We start from the raw sequence: 19,467 nt of genomic DNA, 5'->3' as shown, positions 1-19,467 counted from the left end.
TTTAAGCCGGATGGAAGAAAAATATGGGATCATGTCAACGTTTCCTTCGGTACAGTGATTTTAACTGCAACCCAACATTTCCGAGTATGTCTATAAAACTTCGGTTGTTGATACAAAAAGGCAGATTATAGCAATAGACAGGAGTGAAGGCGTCGAACGCACTCACATAATCTTTGACTACTACTTAGTAGTCGTACGTATTAGGCACAACCCGATAACGGACAAAGAAATCCTGCCGTCCGGTTTGTAGTTTACAGGTACAGACGCGTTTTCGGATGAGTAATATTTTATTTCCTTTACTTCTGCAATGGTGACAGGGAGCTGAAATTATTTTTCTCAACTCTTTCAGGCCTGACATTCTTCATTCTTTTGCACGCTGAAGACCCCGTGCACACTACGCCGGAGGAATTTGAAGACGGAGCTTTATTTCCACGGTTAGGCCTACCGTTCAGACTAATCCTTCACGAAAACGGAGCTTTTCGAAAGCGCTCTTCAAACCGAAGAAATTTGAAAACGCCGGTGTGGACTGACTCAGTAAACATTTTGAAAACAGAGCTTTTCGATAACGATAACGTCAACATAGTCGAGATATTCCCCTGTCCGAGTTTTACTCGCTCAAACACGAATCTAAAAGGACCGGTGATCGTTGCGTTTTCATATTTTTCCGGCGTAGTGTGGAAGGAAAACATTTGATGTGTTTTCAAAGTGAAACCTCCGTTTTCAAATTCCTCCGGCGCATTCTGGACGAGGCCCAAATATTTCGTACACTAATGCACTCATTAAATATATGCAATATCTATAGGGTAGAAAATAAGGCAAGCGGAACAAAACACGACAATTGAACGAAAAATTTGTCCATGGTTCGACAGTGAAACACACGGCAGAGTGCACACAGTAAGGGCCCTGACACACGGAAGCACATTAGCAATGGGCAACTAAATTAAACCGTGCTTGAAAATTTCTCGCACGAAATTGCGCTTACCATGTTCTACGATTTTAGTGAGAATCCACTATCTGCAACATTCGCGCAACAGTTAGACGCAACCTTCGTCCAACTGGAAGAAAATCGCTTTTCTAATGCATATAGATGTATACACTGTTTTTTAATTATTGGCGACGTTAGAGGAATGGAGCGGTTTTCAATTGAGAGCCGAAAGTAGTGAGGCAATTACTTTGGTTTTGGTTTTACTACGGTTTGAGATAACTGAGTAGTCTAATTAACGAGCAAGTGGTTTGGTTTTGGTTTTACGACACTCAATTGAAAACCGCTCTAATCTGAAACGATTAATTAAAGTGGTATACCGTTTTCTCCTCTAACAGCAGAACTCTAGCAGTTGCGGCGTTCTACTTCTTGGCCACCATCGCAATTTTTATTTTGGATTTTGACCATCAGCGCTAGATAGCGCCTTAGCGATGCTGTGCTTCATACATGAAGTATTGCGTGCAATGTCGTCCCGTTCCGTGTGTCTGGTCCTTAATTTTTCATAACATAACTAGCCCTCGGGTATAATAATAAGTTTCTCAGTGTAAGGAAACAAAGGAATGGAAGCTAGGGAGTTCTTGTGAAGAGAAATGACGTCGTTGACTAAGGGCGGTGAAGAGTGAAACGAAGGCCGTGGGATGGTTGCATGTGATCTACAGCTTGGATTTAGTGGGCTGACTGTGGTATGGCGGTACAAGAGGAAATAGTGGAAGGCTACTCTTGAATGCAGCGATATCGTCAATAATCGTTGGCTGCAAAGAGGACAGAAGCATAACATGAGAAAAAGTAAATCACGCCTTACCTTACTGATATATTTTTCAGACCTTATTTTTAATTGCCACTAATTGGCCAATCTAAACCAAGTCTGTGAGGCTGGGATATCGCCGTAACCACAGGCCGACAAAACGCTCGTGAGACCGCTCTCCTTCGCAAAGGTTCTGGCGACGGTATTTTACGCCTGCACTTAACTAGCTCAGCGGATTCTTCCCACAAGAAAAACCCCATTCTCGTCTCCAGTGCTACTCGTTTTAAAATGTCGTTTCGCCGATCAAGTGATCAAAAGAAACGGAGGCTCTGGAGACCAGAGTGGAAAAATCTTTTTGAACCTCTGCAGAGGAAAGAGCGCAAGCTCGTTCTTTTTTTTTTGCTGTTGTTGACTGTGAAATTTAGAAAAACCAATAGCTGGCTAAACTTTTAAAACCTCTCAGCTAGAGTCAATTCGCTGAAGAATGAAAAGCTAATTTTCAAGAGGCCCACAAAGTAATTATCATTTCCATAAGTTAGGCATCAACACTGAACACCACAGAGACGACTCAAATAAGCATAAATTTACCAAGGATGGAAGATTAGCATCTTCAGTTTTCTCAGCATTTTCAATGACATCATTCAAGGCCTTGTTACACGAGTTCTTGGTCACTGCAAGACACATAAAAATTAGACAAGAAATTCTAAACCTTGTGTCCCAGCTAGCAAGCTGCGTATTGTGGAAAATAGGGTCACAGAGCGTGCAAATTATTGACCAGCAAAAGTTTGCACGCAATACGAAAAAGACCGTAGCTTTCGAAGTTTACTGTAAGAAAAATAACTAGATATAAGTCCATTTTTGAAATTCGGTAAAGCTCTTAAGATCACTTGTTAACCTTCAGTAAATTAAAATATCAGGAGAAAGTTTGAAAGCACAAAAAGCGGTACTTACTGGTTTTTGACAAAATATGAACAGCCAGCTTGTGTCTTCTGGGTGCATTAGCTGCGAGAAGATCCTTTCAGGAAAACAAAAAACAATTTAACAGGTTAAATCGGTAAAAGTAACCACCATAGCTGGTTTCAGGGGTTGACCTTCCAAGTGTTGGCCCCTGGTAGATGAAGTGCCACAACAAAAACCCACAGTACGGAGTCTTTATTCAGTTGTAACACCGATCAGAATTCTTACCCGGTAAAATGACAGAACATCTTCTTTCGTGACCGTCGTTAAATACGCCACCTCGATATTATCTGAAGGAAGAAGGTACAGACGTAGGTAAGACACTTTTCAAATCAGATAACTTTCATCCTGCTGTCAAAAAATTCACCATAAATTATAACGAGTCCTTAAAGCACATTTAGTCATAAATCATTTTCACTGTCCTCACCCCTATCAAAGTTGTACTGCCGCGAGAGAATTTCTTTCCAGTGTTTCATACATTCCGAAGACAGTTTCTTGGGTTTGTCGAGCCTTTTGACCGTAAGTGCCTCGACGTGATTCTTATACTCTTCATCTGACATTTCTGTAATGTACTCCTAATTAAAAAAAATACACATTATTATTCCCCATATGACTGGAAAAATTTAAACAACTGGGTCTAACCTAGTATTACCGTCCACTTCGAATCTAGGTTTGAAAGTTGCCAAAAACGAACGATATGATCTATTGCTTAATGTTCTTTGCTTTTACTTTGCGCTAAACTCAAACAGTAGCTGGATCTATGTTGATGCCAACAAACCTCAATTCCTTGGATGAAATTTTCAACACGTGAATCTAGCAAAGAAGGCTCCTTTTCAGACTGGATCAAGACCCGAAGACCCTGAAGAAAGGAGAAAAACGTCAACATTATTAGTCGAATAACTTAGGCTAAAACTACCCTACAATAAAACATTCAATGGAAAAGGTCACAAAAATTACTTTACAGAGTTCTTTTATAAGTAAAAACTAAAACCAAAATAACCTGAGGGAACACACTCGAGCGGAAAATAGCCCAAATCAAGAGCTCCAATTTGCCACTGGCTGCCATTCTGGGCAAAGCTACGACTGGTTCTCATTGAAATCATTAGTTAGAGCTCGCTGCCGATTATTGAGTTTGTTAACACAAAGGTAATACTGAAATTAGTTCACCACAACAATCATAACAACCTGGGCACCATTGCATCTCCTTGCTCCACTAAAAACAATGTACCCTAAAAGACAGAGAGCAAAGAGTGTTAATACATCATTTGCATTATGCCGTACGCCGGGAAAGGCCAATCCGCATATGCCACAAAAAAAGAGCCGAAAAATGATTCGCTCTCTACTTTGCTTAAAAGAAATTTCGGACGTTTAATAAATTACGGACGTTTTGTATCTCATTTGGGACAGAAATCTCGGACACCGCTAAAACATAGCTAATGTAAATTTAAGTTTACAAACACTGAAACAACATCTGTGAAAAAGATAGTTTCACTGCACCTTCGAGGTTTTACATGCCGTTACGTATCTAAAGCGGTGTCTCAACTAGACTTGTCGGAAGTTTAAAAACTTCGGACGGTTTTATTTTCGGACACTTTTTGTCCGAAATTAAAATCGTCCGAAAGTTTGTGCAAGTAATTACATACCTAACTGCTCCTGAGTCCTAAGAGTGTTAAAACAAGGCTCACAAATGATTTGGCAAAACAATTCCAGAAGGATGTTACTTTTGGTGGATTGTAGGTCACACTAGAAAAGAAAAGAAATCTTTTCAGTCCGGCAACGTTCAATGTAGCAATGCAACATTAAGGGTTGGTCACGGGTCACAAGTTTGTCACACTGCACACAGCTACCAGCCTACATGTACATACCTGATAATAAATCTCCAAGCTTGAATTATTGTGAACTTCATTTTGCACCTCAAATAGATACGAACAACCTAAAAAGAAGTGACAAATTGCCTTACAAGCGTATAGCAATCTTCATATTCAGTCTAGGTCTCACAAGAGCAGCTACTTCACATTGACTCGTAATCGTGCACACTATATTGGGCAGACTGGCTTATCACTTGCTCAAGAACCAGAAATCAGTTTAGCTGTATTCCTATCTCGTCAGTGACATAAATTTAGCAAATTAACAACAAAACTAAACGAAAATTTAACTTAAACTTGACACTCGTTTAGACGGACAACTCCCTAAAGGTCGACATCCCACACATTTGAAGCGGCTATTGCCGGAGAATGCAACAAAGACTTTAAAGTGGTTTTAGGTGTAGATCGCTTGTGACCAGTGTAATCTAAGAAATTGGCTTATAGACATGGAAGAGACATCTTCAGAGTACTGTTCTCGCGACGTCTAATCTCACCACTTGGTAACTGTAACTCTCTGTGTCGAATTAACTGAAGTGGTAGCAAAGGTTTTGTTTTGCTGTCTTCTTTAATAATTTTCTCCACGAGATCTGCAGTGACAACAGCTTCCTACAACAGAGCAAAACAACACAAGAAGAGAGCTTAATGAGCGAGATCTTATATTGATCCTTACAGATCACATTTATAGTTATCATTTCTAGTTTTCTCCTCCAAACAACAGCACTAAGTCAGGTATAAAGCCATGAGAATAGAAATATTGATCACTTAAGTGAAACTTGCTTATTTCTGATTTTCCTAACTGTAATATAGCACAATGGGCATAGAAAAAGACTGTACGGGTACTAGGTCCGCAATGCGTACACAAATCAATACGTTATTTGCACGAAGAGCCAGTTACACTTTGCCAAATCGTCCACATACATGTAACTTGTTATTTGAGTCCACTTCTGACTTCATAAAAGTTAAAGGCAAGAGAGTGGTGTTAAAGGTAGCTTGCCAAATTTGTTGAAAGTTGGCAAAATGGTTCAATGACTTATAGAAAAGTTTTAGCAATGAATAGAATCACTTTCTATTAGGAAATTCGTTATTCAAATCACGAGAGAAAGATGAGGAAGTGTTTTGATCCCGTTGATAATCGCCTTTCTAACTGGACTTAATTTAAGACAATTGAATGAAATACTGAAATATTCCCAACTCACCTCTTTGGTCAAGTTTCCATGAAACAAACACTCGATATGAAGTCTCCCTAACAAATCAGGGATGAAAGCCACTAGCTTCTCCAGGGTTACCTCTATGAGACAAACAACATGTCTACATCAGTTGACAAGTTCGAGTTTACGCTGACTTTGCTTAGCAATGTTCAACAAAGCCCTCTCTTTTTCGGAAACTAGTTTAAGGCGATTCCATATAGCGTTTCCTATTCAGATTTCACTTGTTCTGACCCATTAGACAAAGTGTGCTTTACTGTAATTTATCCCACACTTAGCTAACCTGTGTCGCAGAGAGTAAACCGCCGGGGATTTTGTGGCACGTACGGCTGCAACGCAGGCTAATGCTTAGCGTACCACTCAGTCATTAGAAGAGACTGTCGAAAAAATTGTCCCAAAACAAAGCAAGGAGTCGACCAAACCATTCTGCAACCTTATGCTCATTTAAGTTTCCACTACACCCTTCTCCACAGTACCTGTAGCCTTTTTTGTTTTGCCCTTGCTCTCATAGCAGAAGAAACGGAAATTGGAAACAAGTTTACGTTTACTGCCATACACACCTTCTAATGCTTCTAAAAGTTCGTCCTTGTGCCAGGCGAGCTCTTCCAACAGAAATGACGTGTAGTACAAAGCGTGCTGATGAGGCGGCTCAGCAACAAAGTTCTTCAGGGCTATGGCGCACTAAACCGTGAAAAAGAACAACGAAGAGAATGACACTGATAATACGGCAGAACATGTGCGTGTCTGAATGTAGTTCTAGTCCTTTATTACTCCCAAGAGCAATGAATATCAATAAGAGCAAGAACAACCACGGTTAACTAGATGAGCGATCTAACGTTTCGTTTTCTAAGAGTGACCGAATGGACGAAGATCCAATTTCTCCTTACATTGTCAATACAATGTCACGCAAAAAGGTCATGAGAATTACGAAAATTCTCAAGTAATGGATAATGTCTCGAAGTATCGACAAATTTATCTGATGGCAATCATTCCGAAGAGTTAATATTGGTAAATCAAAGGTGTAGGTAGGATTCATCACGGAAGATTTTTCTCACCCTTTCTTTGATGAGTGGAAATCTCTTTGGATCCACTTGAAAGTTTGCCATTCTATCAAAAATCTTCTTCAGTAAAACCGGCTGTTTGTGATTATATCCTTTGATGCTCAGCTGCAAAATAAGAATTTAGTTCAGCATAGACGTTTCTGTTAACGTTATCAAGAAACGACTACCATTAACAGATCAAAAAAGTTAAATGTTTATACTGGTCAATGCGCTTAGCTACACGTAACTAGTTCTCAGGCCTGCCACTTAAACTGAAGGAAACAAATATTTCAAATACACATAATAAGCTTAAAAATCTCAACTGGTTGGCTATATACAAGTATGACCGAGGAGGTGAACAAGGGTCTACCGAGAAACAACTCAAGCTTAGTGGTCAGAGCGGGAATTGAACCCGTAACCTCCGGATTTCAAGTTCCGTGGCCTAACCACTCCGCCACGCTGCCTCTACAGTACTAACAGTCCTCCCTAAAAGGGATGCTTATCCATCACAGACTGTCCCACTTCCTAAGCTTCTCAAACAGCATTATATCTAACAGCTTCGTGCGGCAAACTTGATAAGCAGTCACTTACATAAATGCCATACATGGTGTTCTCCAGTTTGTAGTTGACCCCAGCTATCTCGGCTGCATAAGCGTACTCATTGAGCGAATCCTTGAGGAGTTCAACAAACAAGTGAGCCATGTTACAGTGAACTGGATCCACGTATGCCAGTGGACTGAAAAACAACACACAAAATTAATATATGATATGTGATCTTTCATAATATTCACTTTCACACAAACTTAAGTACAGCCTAAGTTTCAAACAGACATCTCTGTTTGAGATTGATACAGATGGAAATTAGGGGTGCCGAAATAAGAATTGGAACCGTGTCCAGCAAGAGAAAAACCTTCTCATTTTGATTCTGTAAATGGGTAGTGCCGTACCAAAATGATTTGCGCGCACTGACAAAATTTTGACACGCCGTGGCAATTTTTTTAGTGCGCATTAACGAAATTTCAGAAGTTACCATTTTCGACAGAAATAGTTGACCAAAGATATAAGGCCTTTTAAGAAAAAGCAGTTATTGTGTACACATGTACATGTTAATGAAAAAAAATGTTATTCCTTTGTGAAAAACAAAAATTAATGCACATGTTACCTTGTAATTTCAAAAAGAAGACAAGCCTTGGGCAGGAGGAACGTGTCATCTTGTTTAAACCAAACTTTCAAAAGTGAGTCATCCTGTGAGATGATAACATAGGCATGTAAGGCGTGCACAGAAGTGAACTAGGGGAAATACAGCTCAAAGACAAACCTGTTATTTAATTAAGTTCCATATGCTGCACTTAGTTTGTAGACGATATAAAACAAAAGTATTATATAATAATCTTGCATACCTTTATAAGAGTGGGAATCGATGAAGACTACAAAGAGATAAGAAAAGTACTGGTTAACTGACTCATCTGTTAGAAACCATTTTAAATGGTCTAGCTTGCAAAAGATATTTTATTCCCTAAAGGGGCAAATTTTGACCATTTTTTGGAAATCATAAGAAAACTAATAAATCGACTGTTTGTAATCCCTTTTTCATACAAAGTCTAAAAAACAGCTGCTGCTTTTTTACTGTATAGCTCAAAAAGGGATGGCATTGATGGGGACTTCCAAGAATGAAATGCAATATACTCCATTGTACTTACATCGTGGGGTCTTTCTCTTATCGTAAAATCTGTAGGAATGAACTCGTTTTCCTCAGGAAGTTGCAAAGAGGGATTCAGTGGCACATTCTCCCATTCCTAAAACCAGAAAGGTAAATGAAATACCCATAGGTAACTTTGACCATTGACCAACAATCAATCAATCAATGAAATCAGTCAGTCAGTCTGTCTGTCTGTCTGTCTGTCTGTCAGTCAGTCTGTCTGTCTGTCTGTCTGTCAGTCAGTCAATGAAATGTATGACATGTATAGTTACCTCTATGTACTTTTGAGGGATTTTGTTCACAGAATATTCTGTTCCATACCACTCTTCTACAAGATCAGTTTTGCCTTCAAAAAGTTTTGCAATCAATGTTATTCTGCAGAAAGAACAAATCAACCAATATCAAGCAACATCTTACGCATTTCACATGCACACTAAAATCACCATATGAAATAGAAACAAAAAGTGGAGACACAAAGAAATGGAAACCTCTTACAGAATATATGAGGATTTAATCAATATTTTAGATTATATTTTCTATACCTATCGGTATCTATCTCCTACCCATTAGTCTATTTCTAATCTCCTGTCAGATGCATAACTCATTGTACCTTTAATGTACCACATGCCTTTGGTCTGTTTTTTATGTTTCTATAGTACAACCTCAAGCTGTAATGGTAACTATCTATTTTCTTCTTTTTTTCTTTGCCAATTGTCGTCACTGTATTTGTTAGTAGTGTAAGTTGTTTAGATATTGTAATTTAAATAGTGTAAATAATTAGAGCAATATAATGTAAACAGAGCCAGTGTTGTAAGTAAGCATTGTTTTCCCTTGTGTTACTGCAAATAATAATAAAAAATATCAAGCAACATGATACACAAATAAGCCATTAAACGACAATCTTTTCGTAAATTGCAATATCAAAGAACCAAAGAATTTTCTTGATACATGGCTTAAGAGTTGCTCTACATGTATGTTTCTACCAAATTTTCTCCAATCAGCATGCAAAAAAAAATTCTGTCGGCAGATAGCTGGGGAAAGTGGATTTTGGAGTCTGTCAAACTAGTAGATTCTGTCCTTCACTTGCAGCATGCCTGATGGTAAAGTAAAGTTTTTAGGAGGATAAATTAAAAGTGGACATAATTTGAATATTACAGAAGTAATGCAAGAGATCAAATTATTGCAAGTTTCAATTTCAGTTTTTGATAAATTAATCATGACATTAGTTTGAAAATGTTTCTTAGGCTGGTGAAAAGGTCAAGCAGGAAAACTGATTTTCTTTGCACCCCGTCAGAATCCCTGTGGGTGGCTTTGGATTCTATAATTGTTGAACAGTCATCATGCCAAAATCTATGCTTGTCCAGTATTTGATTGTGGCAGGCACATTTTCCTTGACAGCATCTGTTCATGTACATGTATAAGAGTAAGTCTTCCATTATTTAACCACATATATGTTACCTTATACCGAGCAATTAAACATCTATCACACTACCACAGTATCTCACCTCACTTTTGATGGTACCAGATATGAGAGAATCATCTTAATCAAATCAGACTTAAAATGTGTCATTATAAATTGACCTTGAATGACATCTTCCACCCCAAACTCCTGCAGAGGCACAACAAAGCAATGTATAATATGATGATGTGCAATCATCACAGACAATCAAAAAGGTAGTGAGCTTAAGGGCTTAAGAGGCCTTGACAAGTTTATAAATAAGTTGGGATATTCATTTGTTAAGAATAACTAGCATAATACTCACATGCAAACAGCGAGCTGTTGAACAAACATAGGATCTGGGATTCTCCTTGTCTTTAAATTGAAATCTGACTTCACTAAGAGCCTACAAGGAAAAGATTTTAGATAAAGATAAAGGCAAGTGCCCTTACTACTATACCAGCCTTCCGTCCTTAATATTCACATCCTCTGTGAAAGATGCACGTGAATTCATCTCTTCCGTAGTCAGTTAGAAGCTAACAATCACATAGTATGCTGAGCTGACAAATACATGTACAACCGTTCATTCAGAATCACCCCGTTGTTTTCAAAACCAACAAGTTTGAAAAAGGCAACAACCAACATTGTTTGCCTTCAGTTTACACTATTAAGTGTATTTGGTTCCTTTGACAGGTTTAATCATCAGGGAATTATTTTGCAAAATAAGATTTTGTGGTGTGAAGATACTCGGCTAGAAGACACACCCAGAGTTTAGAACAGATTTAGATTGCACAGGAATAGTTTCTTTGAAAAAACACTGCACCTTATACATGTAACCAAAAAAATATGGTAAGTAAATATAATTCACCTGGCACTCTTTAAATATCCACTCTTGGGGTTCTTGCCTTCTTAGCATTTCCAAGTATTGAAACACACAAGTCACTATTTCATAGACATGGTCTTGAAAAAATAAGAAAGACTGAATTAAATAAAAGTAGTCAATGGAACATGAAAATTATAACTTACAGCATTAGCCAATTTTCACACAAGTGCTAAAAAATTTAAAACAATTACCTAGACCTTCAGTGGTAAGTTCCATGTTGCAGATGAAGAACATAAACCCTTTAGCTCCGCCAGCTCCTCCCGCAACAAGTTCATTCACCCAGCCTGTTGTGACAAAGATTAACATTTGTGAAATAATATACTACAGGACCATACTAAAGGCAAGCATTAACTGCCCTAATCCAAGAGGGAGCTGCAGGGATGTATTGGCTAGTGTAAAGCAAGAGAAAGAGATCCCAGTTAAAAAGCAACTTTGATTAGCTCTTATTAAACAAGCAGGAGGTCTTTATGGGAGAATCTTGACCGAGGTTGTGAGCACAGACCAAACGCAGTGAGGTCTGTACACACAACCGAGGTCAAGATTCTCCCACACAGACCGACTAAGCCCAGTTAATAAGATGTTTATTAATATGGCAAACAAGAACAATTTAATTCATTTAATGTCACTGGTTTGCACTAACTGACATTTTGCTTGCGAACGGGGATGAGCTGAATTTAATTCTCAGCCAAAGTTTGCTCCTCCTCTTTACTTTTTTTTCTCATCAGGCTTTTTGGCACTTCCATACATAAATATTGTTAGATGAAAATAGTCAATGATTTTGCATTTTAGTTTGCAACTTTTTTACTGCAAAACATTACTGGTCTAGATGCCAGTCTACATGGGAAAATCTAGACCGCTTTCAATATCCATTTCAGCCAATCAAATTCGTGAATTTGGTAGTTTCCAGTTCTTGTGAGACAGAGTGATATAATATCATCCCATTCATGTGGGACTAGCAGTACTACCAAGGTTACTTTATGAGCACTACAGACGCAAGTCAGTGGGACAGTGTTGGCCACCTGGCTTGTGTGTCAGACAGCTGTACCTAATCTTGACCCAGCACTTGAAACTATTAACCCACACAACAACAGTCTGTATCTGCTTTGTAGTCGCATTTTTAGATATATCATAATGGAAGCCTCTGAAAGTAGACTCCACAACAGCAAAAAACTGGGAAATAACTCTTGTATTTCTTTGGTGAAACAATGATTAATTAATTTATACGGGTGTCAATTAGCCCACATAAATTTTCACCAATGACAATTTAATGTACTCAGTTTTGTATTTAGCTTACTACATGTACTTATGGTTTGAGATTCTCACCTCTTGTTTTGAGTTCTGACAGTAAACTTCCTTTACCCTCATGGCCAAGAAGGTGAGATATATAATGACATGGCTGCAAGTTAAAACAATATGATTGTCAGTACGTATATGGTGATAAAAGAACTGGAGAGCATTGGGACGACCTAGGGTGAGGCTGAAATGATTTCCAACAACAGAGCCTGATGGAGAGCTATGGTGGAAGCCCTATGCCTCATGAGGGGCAAAGCTAACTAAAGTTAATTAGAAATAATTAGCATTATAAATTTATACCACAACCAATGAAGATAAACACTGACTCCAACAGTGAACTAGTTATGGCAGAATAGACATTATCTTAATGATTGTTATATACAACACAGCTTTTATAGTCTTAGGGACATATGTTTGGGTTTACTTCAACTTTATGACAGTGCAGTTCATGCATCTCTGTCTTGGACAAGCTCAGAACTATACATATTATATTTTTATACCTTTCTTGTTATGCTTACCTTACTATCATAGTGTGGGTTAACATCAGGAATGGGGAATGAAACGTTTAGGTGTTTTATATCTTTGATTGGCACTACTTTAAATTCTACCTTCAGAAGCAAAATAAGATATCTCCAAATTAGATTTTAAAATTGACATTAAATACATAAGCAAATAATAAATAAATAATGCTGCAAACAGAGAAGATGATGGGGAGTGATGAGGAAGAGAATTATGGTATGATGACTCCAATCATTATTTTTTGTTTCATTTGTCAAATAAAGCACCATGGGTGCTTTTCCAAAAGTCAGGTTTGAATTTCCAGAAATTTCTAGTGATGAATGACATTTTCCAAAATTTTCCAGAAAAGAAGACAACCTTGCCAGGTAGGACTATACCCAAATTTTTGGCAGTTTCTTACCAGGAATTTTCACTCTATTTAATTTTCCTCCCAGAATTTGCAGAATTTTTAGTTGTATGGTTCGCTTTTTAGAAATTTCCACAATTTTTGTATTGTCTAGAAACTTTTCCACGACATAATTTCTGTACCATTTGTGCTTGATAAGAAATTTTCAGAATTTTTGGTGGAATGGAAAGCACCCCAAATCTAATTTACCTACAGAGATAGAATCACACAAACAGTCAAAGTAAAGTAACACATCCTCTTACTCCTGGTTTCTTTCTCACCTGCAAATGTTCATCACTATAAGGGTGGTCAGGAAACTCAGGAATGGTAACATTTTTATCCAAGGCATCTGAAAACAGCTTTATAACCAGGTTGGTCAAGTCATCAAGTGATTCTAAAAAAAATGTGCACAGTTAATATAGTTATAGAGTGTTTTTTTTCTTTTGACACATTGTACTGACAAATCATGTATTTCATTTATTGACATATTCCTGGTAGAATGTGTGTCACATGTATTGCTGTAGCTAGGCAACCATTTAAACTAACTCTCACCAAAGTTTCTCTAAATTTCTAGCACACTGTTTTATATTCAGTAGTTATTTAATAGACTTTACTTACTATTACATCCATTGTATTACATAAATTTATTTAATAAATATTCTTTTCAAGTACACCATACTATACCTCTGCCTAGAACAGCCAGTGCCATGATATTGGCAGAGTAAGATGAACTGTGAAATTTGAGTAGTTCATCACGAACACTGAGGCCTTTCTCCTTTGGTCTGGTATCAAGAGTAAGCTTGTTACCTACACATAGGACCATCCATAAAACATGTGTGAGACAAATATTCTGACAGAAAAAGCAATTATAGTTAACATAGGCATTGAAAATACATAATGACCAAAATGGTGGATACATAGCTTGGGAAAATGCCTCATTTTCACCTCTTATACAGCATAAATCCCACTAAAACTATACTGTCACCAACAAAACATCTAAATCACACATAAAAATTGCAAGGGAATGGCTGAAAATTATTGTAAATGAGAACATACACCCTTGGGGATTATGACTTCAATTTGTCCGAAGAAAAAAGATTAATTAATGCATTTTCATGAAATTCATTTTCACTAGTATGCAAGACCTCATAGTGTAAAAAATGCATAGTTTACCTGAACCAAATTTACTGTAGGGATGAGATGGATTAACTGAAGATTTGTCCAACTGATTCAGCCTCCAAGAATCAGACAAGACATTCTTATGGTGTTCTAAACAAAACAAAATAGAATGATTACAGCACAGCAACGTGTCACATGTATCATAATTATCATGGGAAGCCCACTGGCCTAAAGATAACTGCGCTGTACTCTTGGATCATACAGTCCAGGTTTTAGCCGTTGAAGAGGTTAAGTACTGTGTTATGTTCTTGGGCAAAACACTTTTCATAATTATGAGCAGAGTAATTACTACTCTCATAGTTCCTCTTTCCCCCCAGATACCAATAAGTTCAACACTATTTAGAGGGTAACCCTGTGATGGACTGGCATCTCATCCAGGGGGAGTGCCAAGGCTGTCATTAAATTTTGATTCAACTGTAGACTTAACCTTTACACCCGTAACAAACTTGGTACTTTTTGGGTGAATTGTATTAACTACAGGCAAGTTCACCCATAACATCAAGGGTTCATCAAACTTACTCAGTCGTAGAAGCTGTTATGGGTTAATGGTCCTGATTGACAGCCCTGTTTACATGTCTAGAAATAATTCTTGTCACCTCATATGCCATAGAAACCACAGATACTGGAGAAAAGCACCAGCATGATGGGCTGGCCTAGACGCAAAACAAAGACTTGTCCTTGATCAACCTGATATCATTGTCAAATCTTACCATTTGTATCAGAGGGAAGGCATTTTTAGATCAGTTACACTGTACAACTGGCTCAAAATCTTGAATGTCAGTTTTTTAAATTGAAATTAAAGTTAATTAATGCATCATAGTAATCCCTGCTATAATGTATTATTTGTAAGAAACAATAATTTAAAGATTTAATTAATTACACCCAGAACAATATTTTGTATCATGATCATCATCATTAGGTTAATTTATTCACCTGATTCAACAGCATTAACCTCTCTGTCTGTTGCATCTGAATTAAACAATGGGCAAAGGAAGAACTGTGCAAACCTAAAATTTCAATCATTGAATAAGAAACTTAAAGATCAATTCTCAATTATTTTTATTTAATTTTTGACAAATTACATTGTAAATTACCTATCCAATGCTTCATGTAAACCCTCATGTTTGACATCAAAGTAAAAGTTTGTATGTTCTCCACCAGTGAAAGCATTAGATGATCCACCATTCTCACTTAAAAACTGTAAGGAACAATTTGCTAACCATTAAATAACACAAAAAACTATAATTTTGGAGAAGCGTTAAATTAAGTCATAAAAGGGGACATTTTTTTTCTTCTTCTTCTTCTTTTTGTCTGAATCAGCAAAATTTTGAAAGAGCAAGTTTAAATTGGCTGGAAATTAATGTTGGGATACATGTTGTTTTAAAGAAGAAAAATTTGACGTTAAGACACTCATTGCAAAACAATTCAAAATCAGTCAAACCATGGAAAGTCCAGAGTGTAACCTATGCACAAGTTTGTAAGATTGGGCAAAACAACATTTAAAGAGTATCTGTGCATGATTTATGGCCTGGTTTAATTTTGTATGCAATACTTCAGCCGGTCACTCTCTAAAAATTGTGATTATAAATAATTCATTGTCAGATTGATTCTGAGCCTACACTGTTTGTAGATGGCAGATTTGAACTAAATGCAAAACTGATGTCATCATCAATCTTGATAGTCAATATTATAAAAATCTGGCTTCTGTCCCTCTATATATGTACATGTAGTCAGCAAATTTAACTTTGACACCTTTTCTCTGCCAAATATTTCTAACACCTTGAACTAAATCTAACTAAAGATGCATGTGAGTTGACAACATAAGGCTAAAAATAATATTAATCAAAAGTAGCCCAGAAATCAAAAACAAGAACCAATTTACACAATAATCCCCCTCACTCATGAATTTGATAATATTTTCAGTTGAGATATATCTATCAAAATTGAATCGAGCTCCTACCTGAGTGAATGAATTCTCTGATGGATACTACACATAAAAAACAAAGAATTAGGAATTAAATATAATAACAAAACTGCAAATACATTATCCAGTTACAAGAGAAGATAAGGAGTAATCCCCCATTTATGCCTTATTCCCAAGGTGACCCCTCTCAAGTTATTTTTAGAACACTCTAGGTTCCAGCAATCCCAGTGGTAGCCAATGCTGTGATGTGAATTTTGCTCACATGGACAGTTAAAGCAGCTTTACAAGTATTTCCATTTCCTGGAAAACATCCAAGCTACATGCGTTATTGTAGTGAACGTTCAACACACTACTTGGCTTTAATCGATAAGATGAAATGTGCAATTTAACAAGTGCAAAGAAAGCAATGAAAAGGGAGCGGTTGCTACAAACAAAATAAATTACAAGTTATAGACGAATACAATAAAAGAAACAGAAAAAACGAGGTGAAGGTAGACGATACTTACAAACGTTGTATGACTAGGAAGCTAAGGAACATGTAAAAGGAAAACGGCAGGGCGGTAAATGAAACGAGATGACGGTAGCGTCGCCATGAAAATGCACAAATAAACTAGAAAGACACATACAAAAGGGGACTGAAACAAAGCAAAATTATGCGAAAAAACCTAACAGAATATCAATAACGTGAAAGTGAGATAAACGAAAAGAATGCGATGATCATGAAAGAATGCATGTACAGAAGGAAACAATATCAAAGAATTAAATGCGGCTGCAACATGCGTGGTAACTTTACTCACAGAAGAACTGAGTACTACTGTATGTCCAAAAGTAACTTGAGAGAGCACCTTGAGAATAAGGTCTAATGGTGGATCAACTCTCTTACTCTTCGTTCCCTCTTAATTGTTATTTTCTGTAACTTGAAAGAGTGCACATGGGCTAGTACATTATCAGGGCTGCCCAGGAGCCGCAGACAACTAACTTAAAATGCCTTTGGGCAACTGGAAAAACTCACTTTTTTCATATAAGCTTAAGTGCTGGGCACCCAAGATTTCATGGTTAGGAACCTTTGGGCTCCTGGTAATTTTCCTAATACCACAGCCTTGATTATTGTTTTGCAGTGAGTCGATTAATAACCAGTACTAATCAGAATAATAACAATGACCAGTACCAATGGTTTGTATTTTTAATTTTTTTCTTCATAATTTGCACTTAGTTTACTTATGCCTGATGTTAATCACTCTCAATGGTTTTGACTAGTGATAGATTAATAATCAAACAGTTGACTACACTGTACATGTACATGTAAATGTGCTCTCACCTTTTCTGTGCCTAGAAACAGCATGTGCTCACAAAAATGAGCAAGACCTGGTAGTTCAGCTGGATCACTCATGCTGCCTTAATAATGTAACAATCAAACAAATGACTAATTAAGAGTTATTATGTCTTTCTACATGTCATGACCATATGTCAATAATGGGGGTAAGTATGTAACATGAACCTCTCACTATGGCATGTCAACTAAGTTACATCTAAAGACAAAGAGTTGTCCTTGACTTATCCTCTTTAGATGTATTCTTCATAGAGTTTCCCATTTCTGGCAGAGAGTATTGCTTTCAGTTCATTTTTTTTCAGTCAAGTGCATATTTCAGGAAATCTTGATTTGAGAACAGCTCCCATTATTGTGAGATTTCCATCTTTGGAAGTATTCTCCATTTAAGAAATACAAAGGTAAGCTCCCTGTTTCTATCTCCTTTGGAAACATATCGGTCTGATAGTAGACCATGGTGCTACAAATAGAGTGTAACCCTGCCTTACGACCACCCCGTTAATACAGTGACCTTGTTATTACAGCCACTTTATTTTGGCCTGAAAAAAGCTCAGTCACTCATTTTCTTATTTACAGAACCCCTTAATACGGCCAGCCCATTAATACGGTCAGATTTTTGTGGCCCATTGGTGACCGGATTAACAGATTCCACTGTATTAACTAGTACAGGATAACAAATGGTAATAAAGGTCGACTTCTGTGAGGAAGTCTGTGAGATGGATGTAATATATCAAACACAAAAGACCATGTTTGACCACATTTCCAAACACCGAGAAGAGAGCTGAAAATATGATACATAGCGAAGTATTTTTGATGAATTTTGAGGTGTTTGGAAATATGGCCAAACACTGTCTTGCGTGTTTGATATATCTTCTCAATCGAAACCAAAAATAAGGGGAAAACGGAGAAATATGATCATAAAAATCTATGCTGATTAATTAACAATTATTATTCAGCAAAGTGGAGGTAAATATCCATCACTTTCACCGACAATGAGGTGAATAATTATTGTTTTAGTATATACCACACAAGCTGAATAATTAGCGGACCAAAACATTATTTTGTGTGTGACAAGCAGTTGGAAATTTTAAAATCTCTTGAGCCGGCTGCTTGCAGGTGAATAGCATTTGCTAATCACCTCCGAGTTAACCAATCAGAGCGCGCAAAAAGCACTATTCACTTGTGTGGTATATGCTAAGATCAGATATCCAAACACTGTCACGGTCATGATTTCCTTTGTTTAAACTTGATGAATTATTAATGAGTTTGAGAATTACATTTCCCTAAGAGCAAGCTAGTGGCTGATTTCACAATGTACAGTGTAGGTCTGTAAAAAGGATGTAAAATCAGCATTGTTTACTATGGAAAAGGATATGGATGTGTGCAGGCAAGCCCTGTAAGTAACAACCCCTACCCCCCTAAAGCCACAACCCCCCTACTCCCACAATTCAATTCACCCTTATAAAATATTAATTAACGAAAACTTTTCAAAAAGTACAGTACTGTCGTTGACAACATTTTTCAGAATTATCAAATGCTACATTTTAATCACTTATATTTAAACTTCTTACCAATGTGAACATCCAAAGCCGCGGCGGATTTATCAGTCAAGGGATCGCTGATCACAAGAACCCTCATGTTGTTGTTCAGTTCTAAACCACGGTAGACCCGATCATCACGGGGTGACTTTGGAACGTCGTTATAAACTTTCTTCACCCCATCCATGTTTAATCCAGGAGATCAAGTTCACCAGAAATGCTATTCAACCGACAAAGTTCAAAGAAGATGATGACCCAGCAAATTTGGTGAAAGACACCTGATTGCCTGATTGCGACGAGGATCTTAGATGGAAAAAAAATCGATCTAACGCTCCAGAAGTGCCTTGCAAGTAAAATTCAAATACTTCAATGATAGCAACAACGATGTATACGGTCCTAAAATGTAGCTTTATCAATTTTAGTGCCGTTCCATATGCTATTGAAGTCCGCCATTAGTGGGAAACTGGGTATAGTCCACGGCCAAAGGG

At 37.3% G+C, this 19,467-nt stretch overlaps 1 protein-coding gene across 1 annotated transcript; it reads right to left on the bottom strand.

Moving 5' to 3' along the window:
- Window positions 1-268: 268 nt before the first annotated feature.
- LOC110061314 (insulin-degrading enzyme-like) lies at window positions 269-19,439 on the bottom strand. The gene is made up of 32 exons (XM_020768158.2): window positions 19,013-19,439; window positions 17,433-17,509; window positions 16,151-16,177; window positions 15,285-15,388; window positions 15,124-15,197; window positions 14,185-14,280; window positions 13,696-13,818; window positions 13,293-13,405; window positions 12,626-12,715; window positions 12,138-12,210; window positions 11,006-11,098; window positions 10,800-10,891; window positions 10,257-10,337; window positions 9,999-10,102; window positions 8,766-8,868; window positions 8,495-8,590; window positions 8,195-8,221; window positions 7,957-8,039; window positions 7,386-7,530; window positions 6,810-6,920; window positions 6,315-6,435; window positions 5,746-5,837; window positions 5,044-5,155; window positions 4,550-4,617; window positions 4,328-4,427; window positions 3,870-3,913; window positions 3,463-3,543; window positions 3,112-3,259; window positions 2,913-2,974; window positions 2,679-2,742; window positions 2,316-2,398; window positions 269-1,734 (listed from the first exon to the last, which is right to left on the bottom strand). Exons 1-32 carry the CDS (start codon window positions 19,164-19,166, stop codon window positions 1,636-1,638), a joined length of 2,940 nt encoding a protein of 979 aa, XP_020623817.2. The 5' UTR covers window positions 19,167-19,439; the 3' UTR covers window positions 269-1,635.
- Window positions 19,440-19,467: the final 28 nt, after the last annotated feature.

The sequence above is a fragment of the Orbicella faveolata genome, unplaced genomic scaffold, assembly GCF_042242905.1.
Source record: "Orbicella faveolata isolate gen_17 unplaced genomic scaffold, um_ofav_v1 contig_1, whole genome shotgun sequence".
NCBI classification, from domain to species: Eukaryota; Metazoa; Cnidaria; class Anthozoa; order Scleractinia; family Merulinidae; genus Orbicella; species Orbicella faveolata.
Note: the sequence above shows the minus strand (reverse complement) of the source record. Positions and strands in the feature narration are given on the sequence as shown.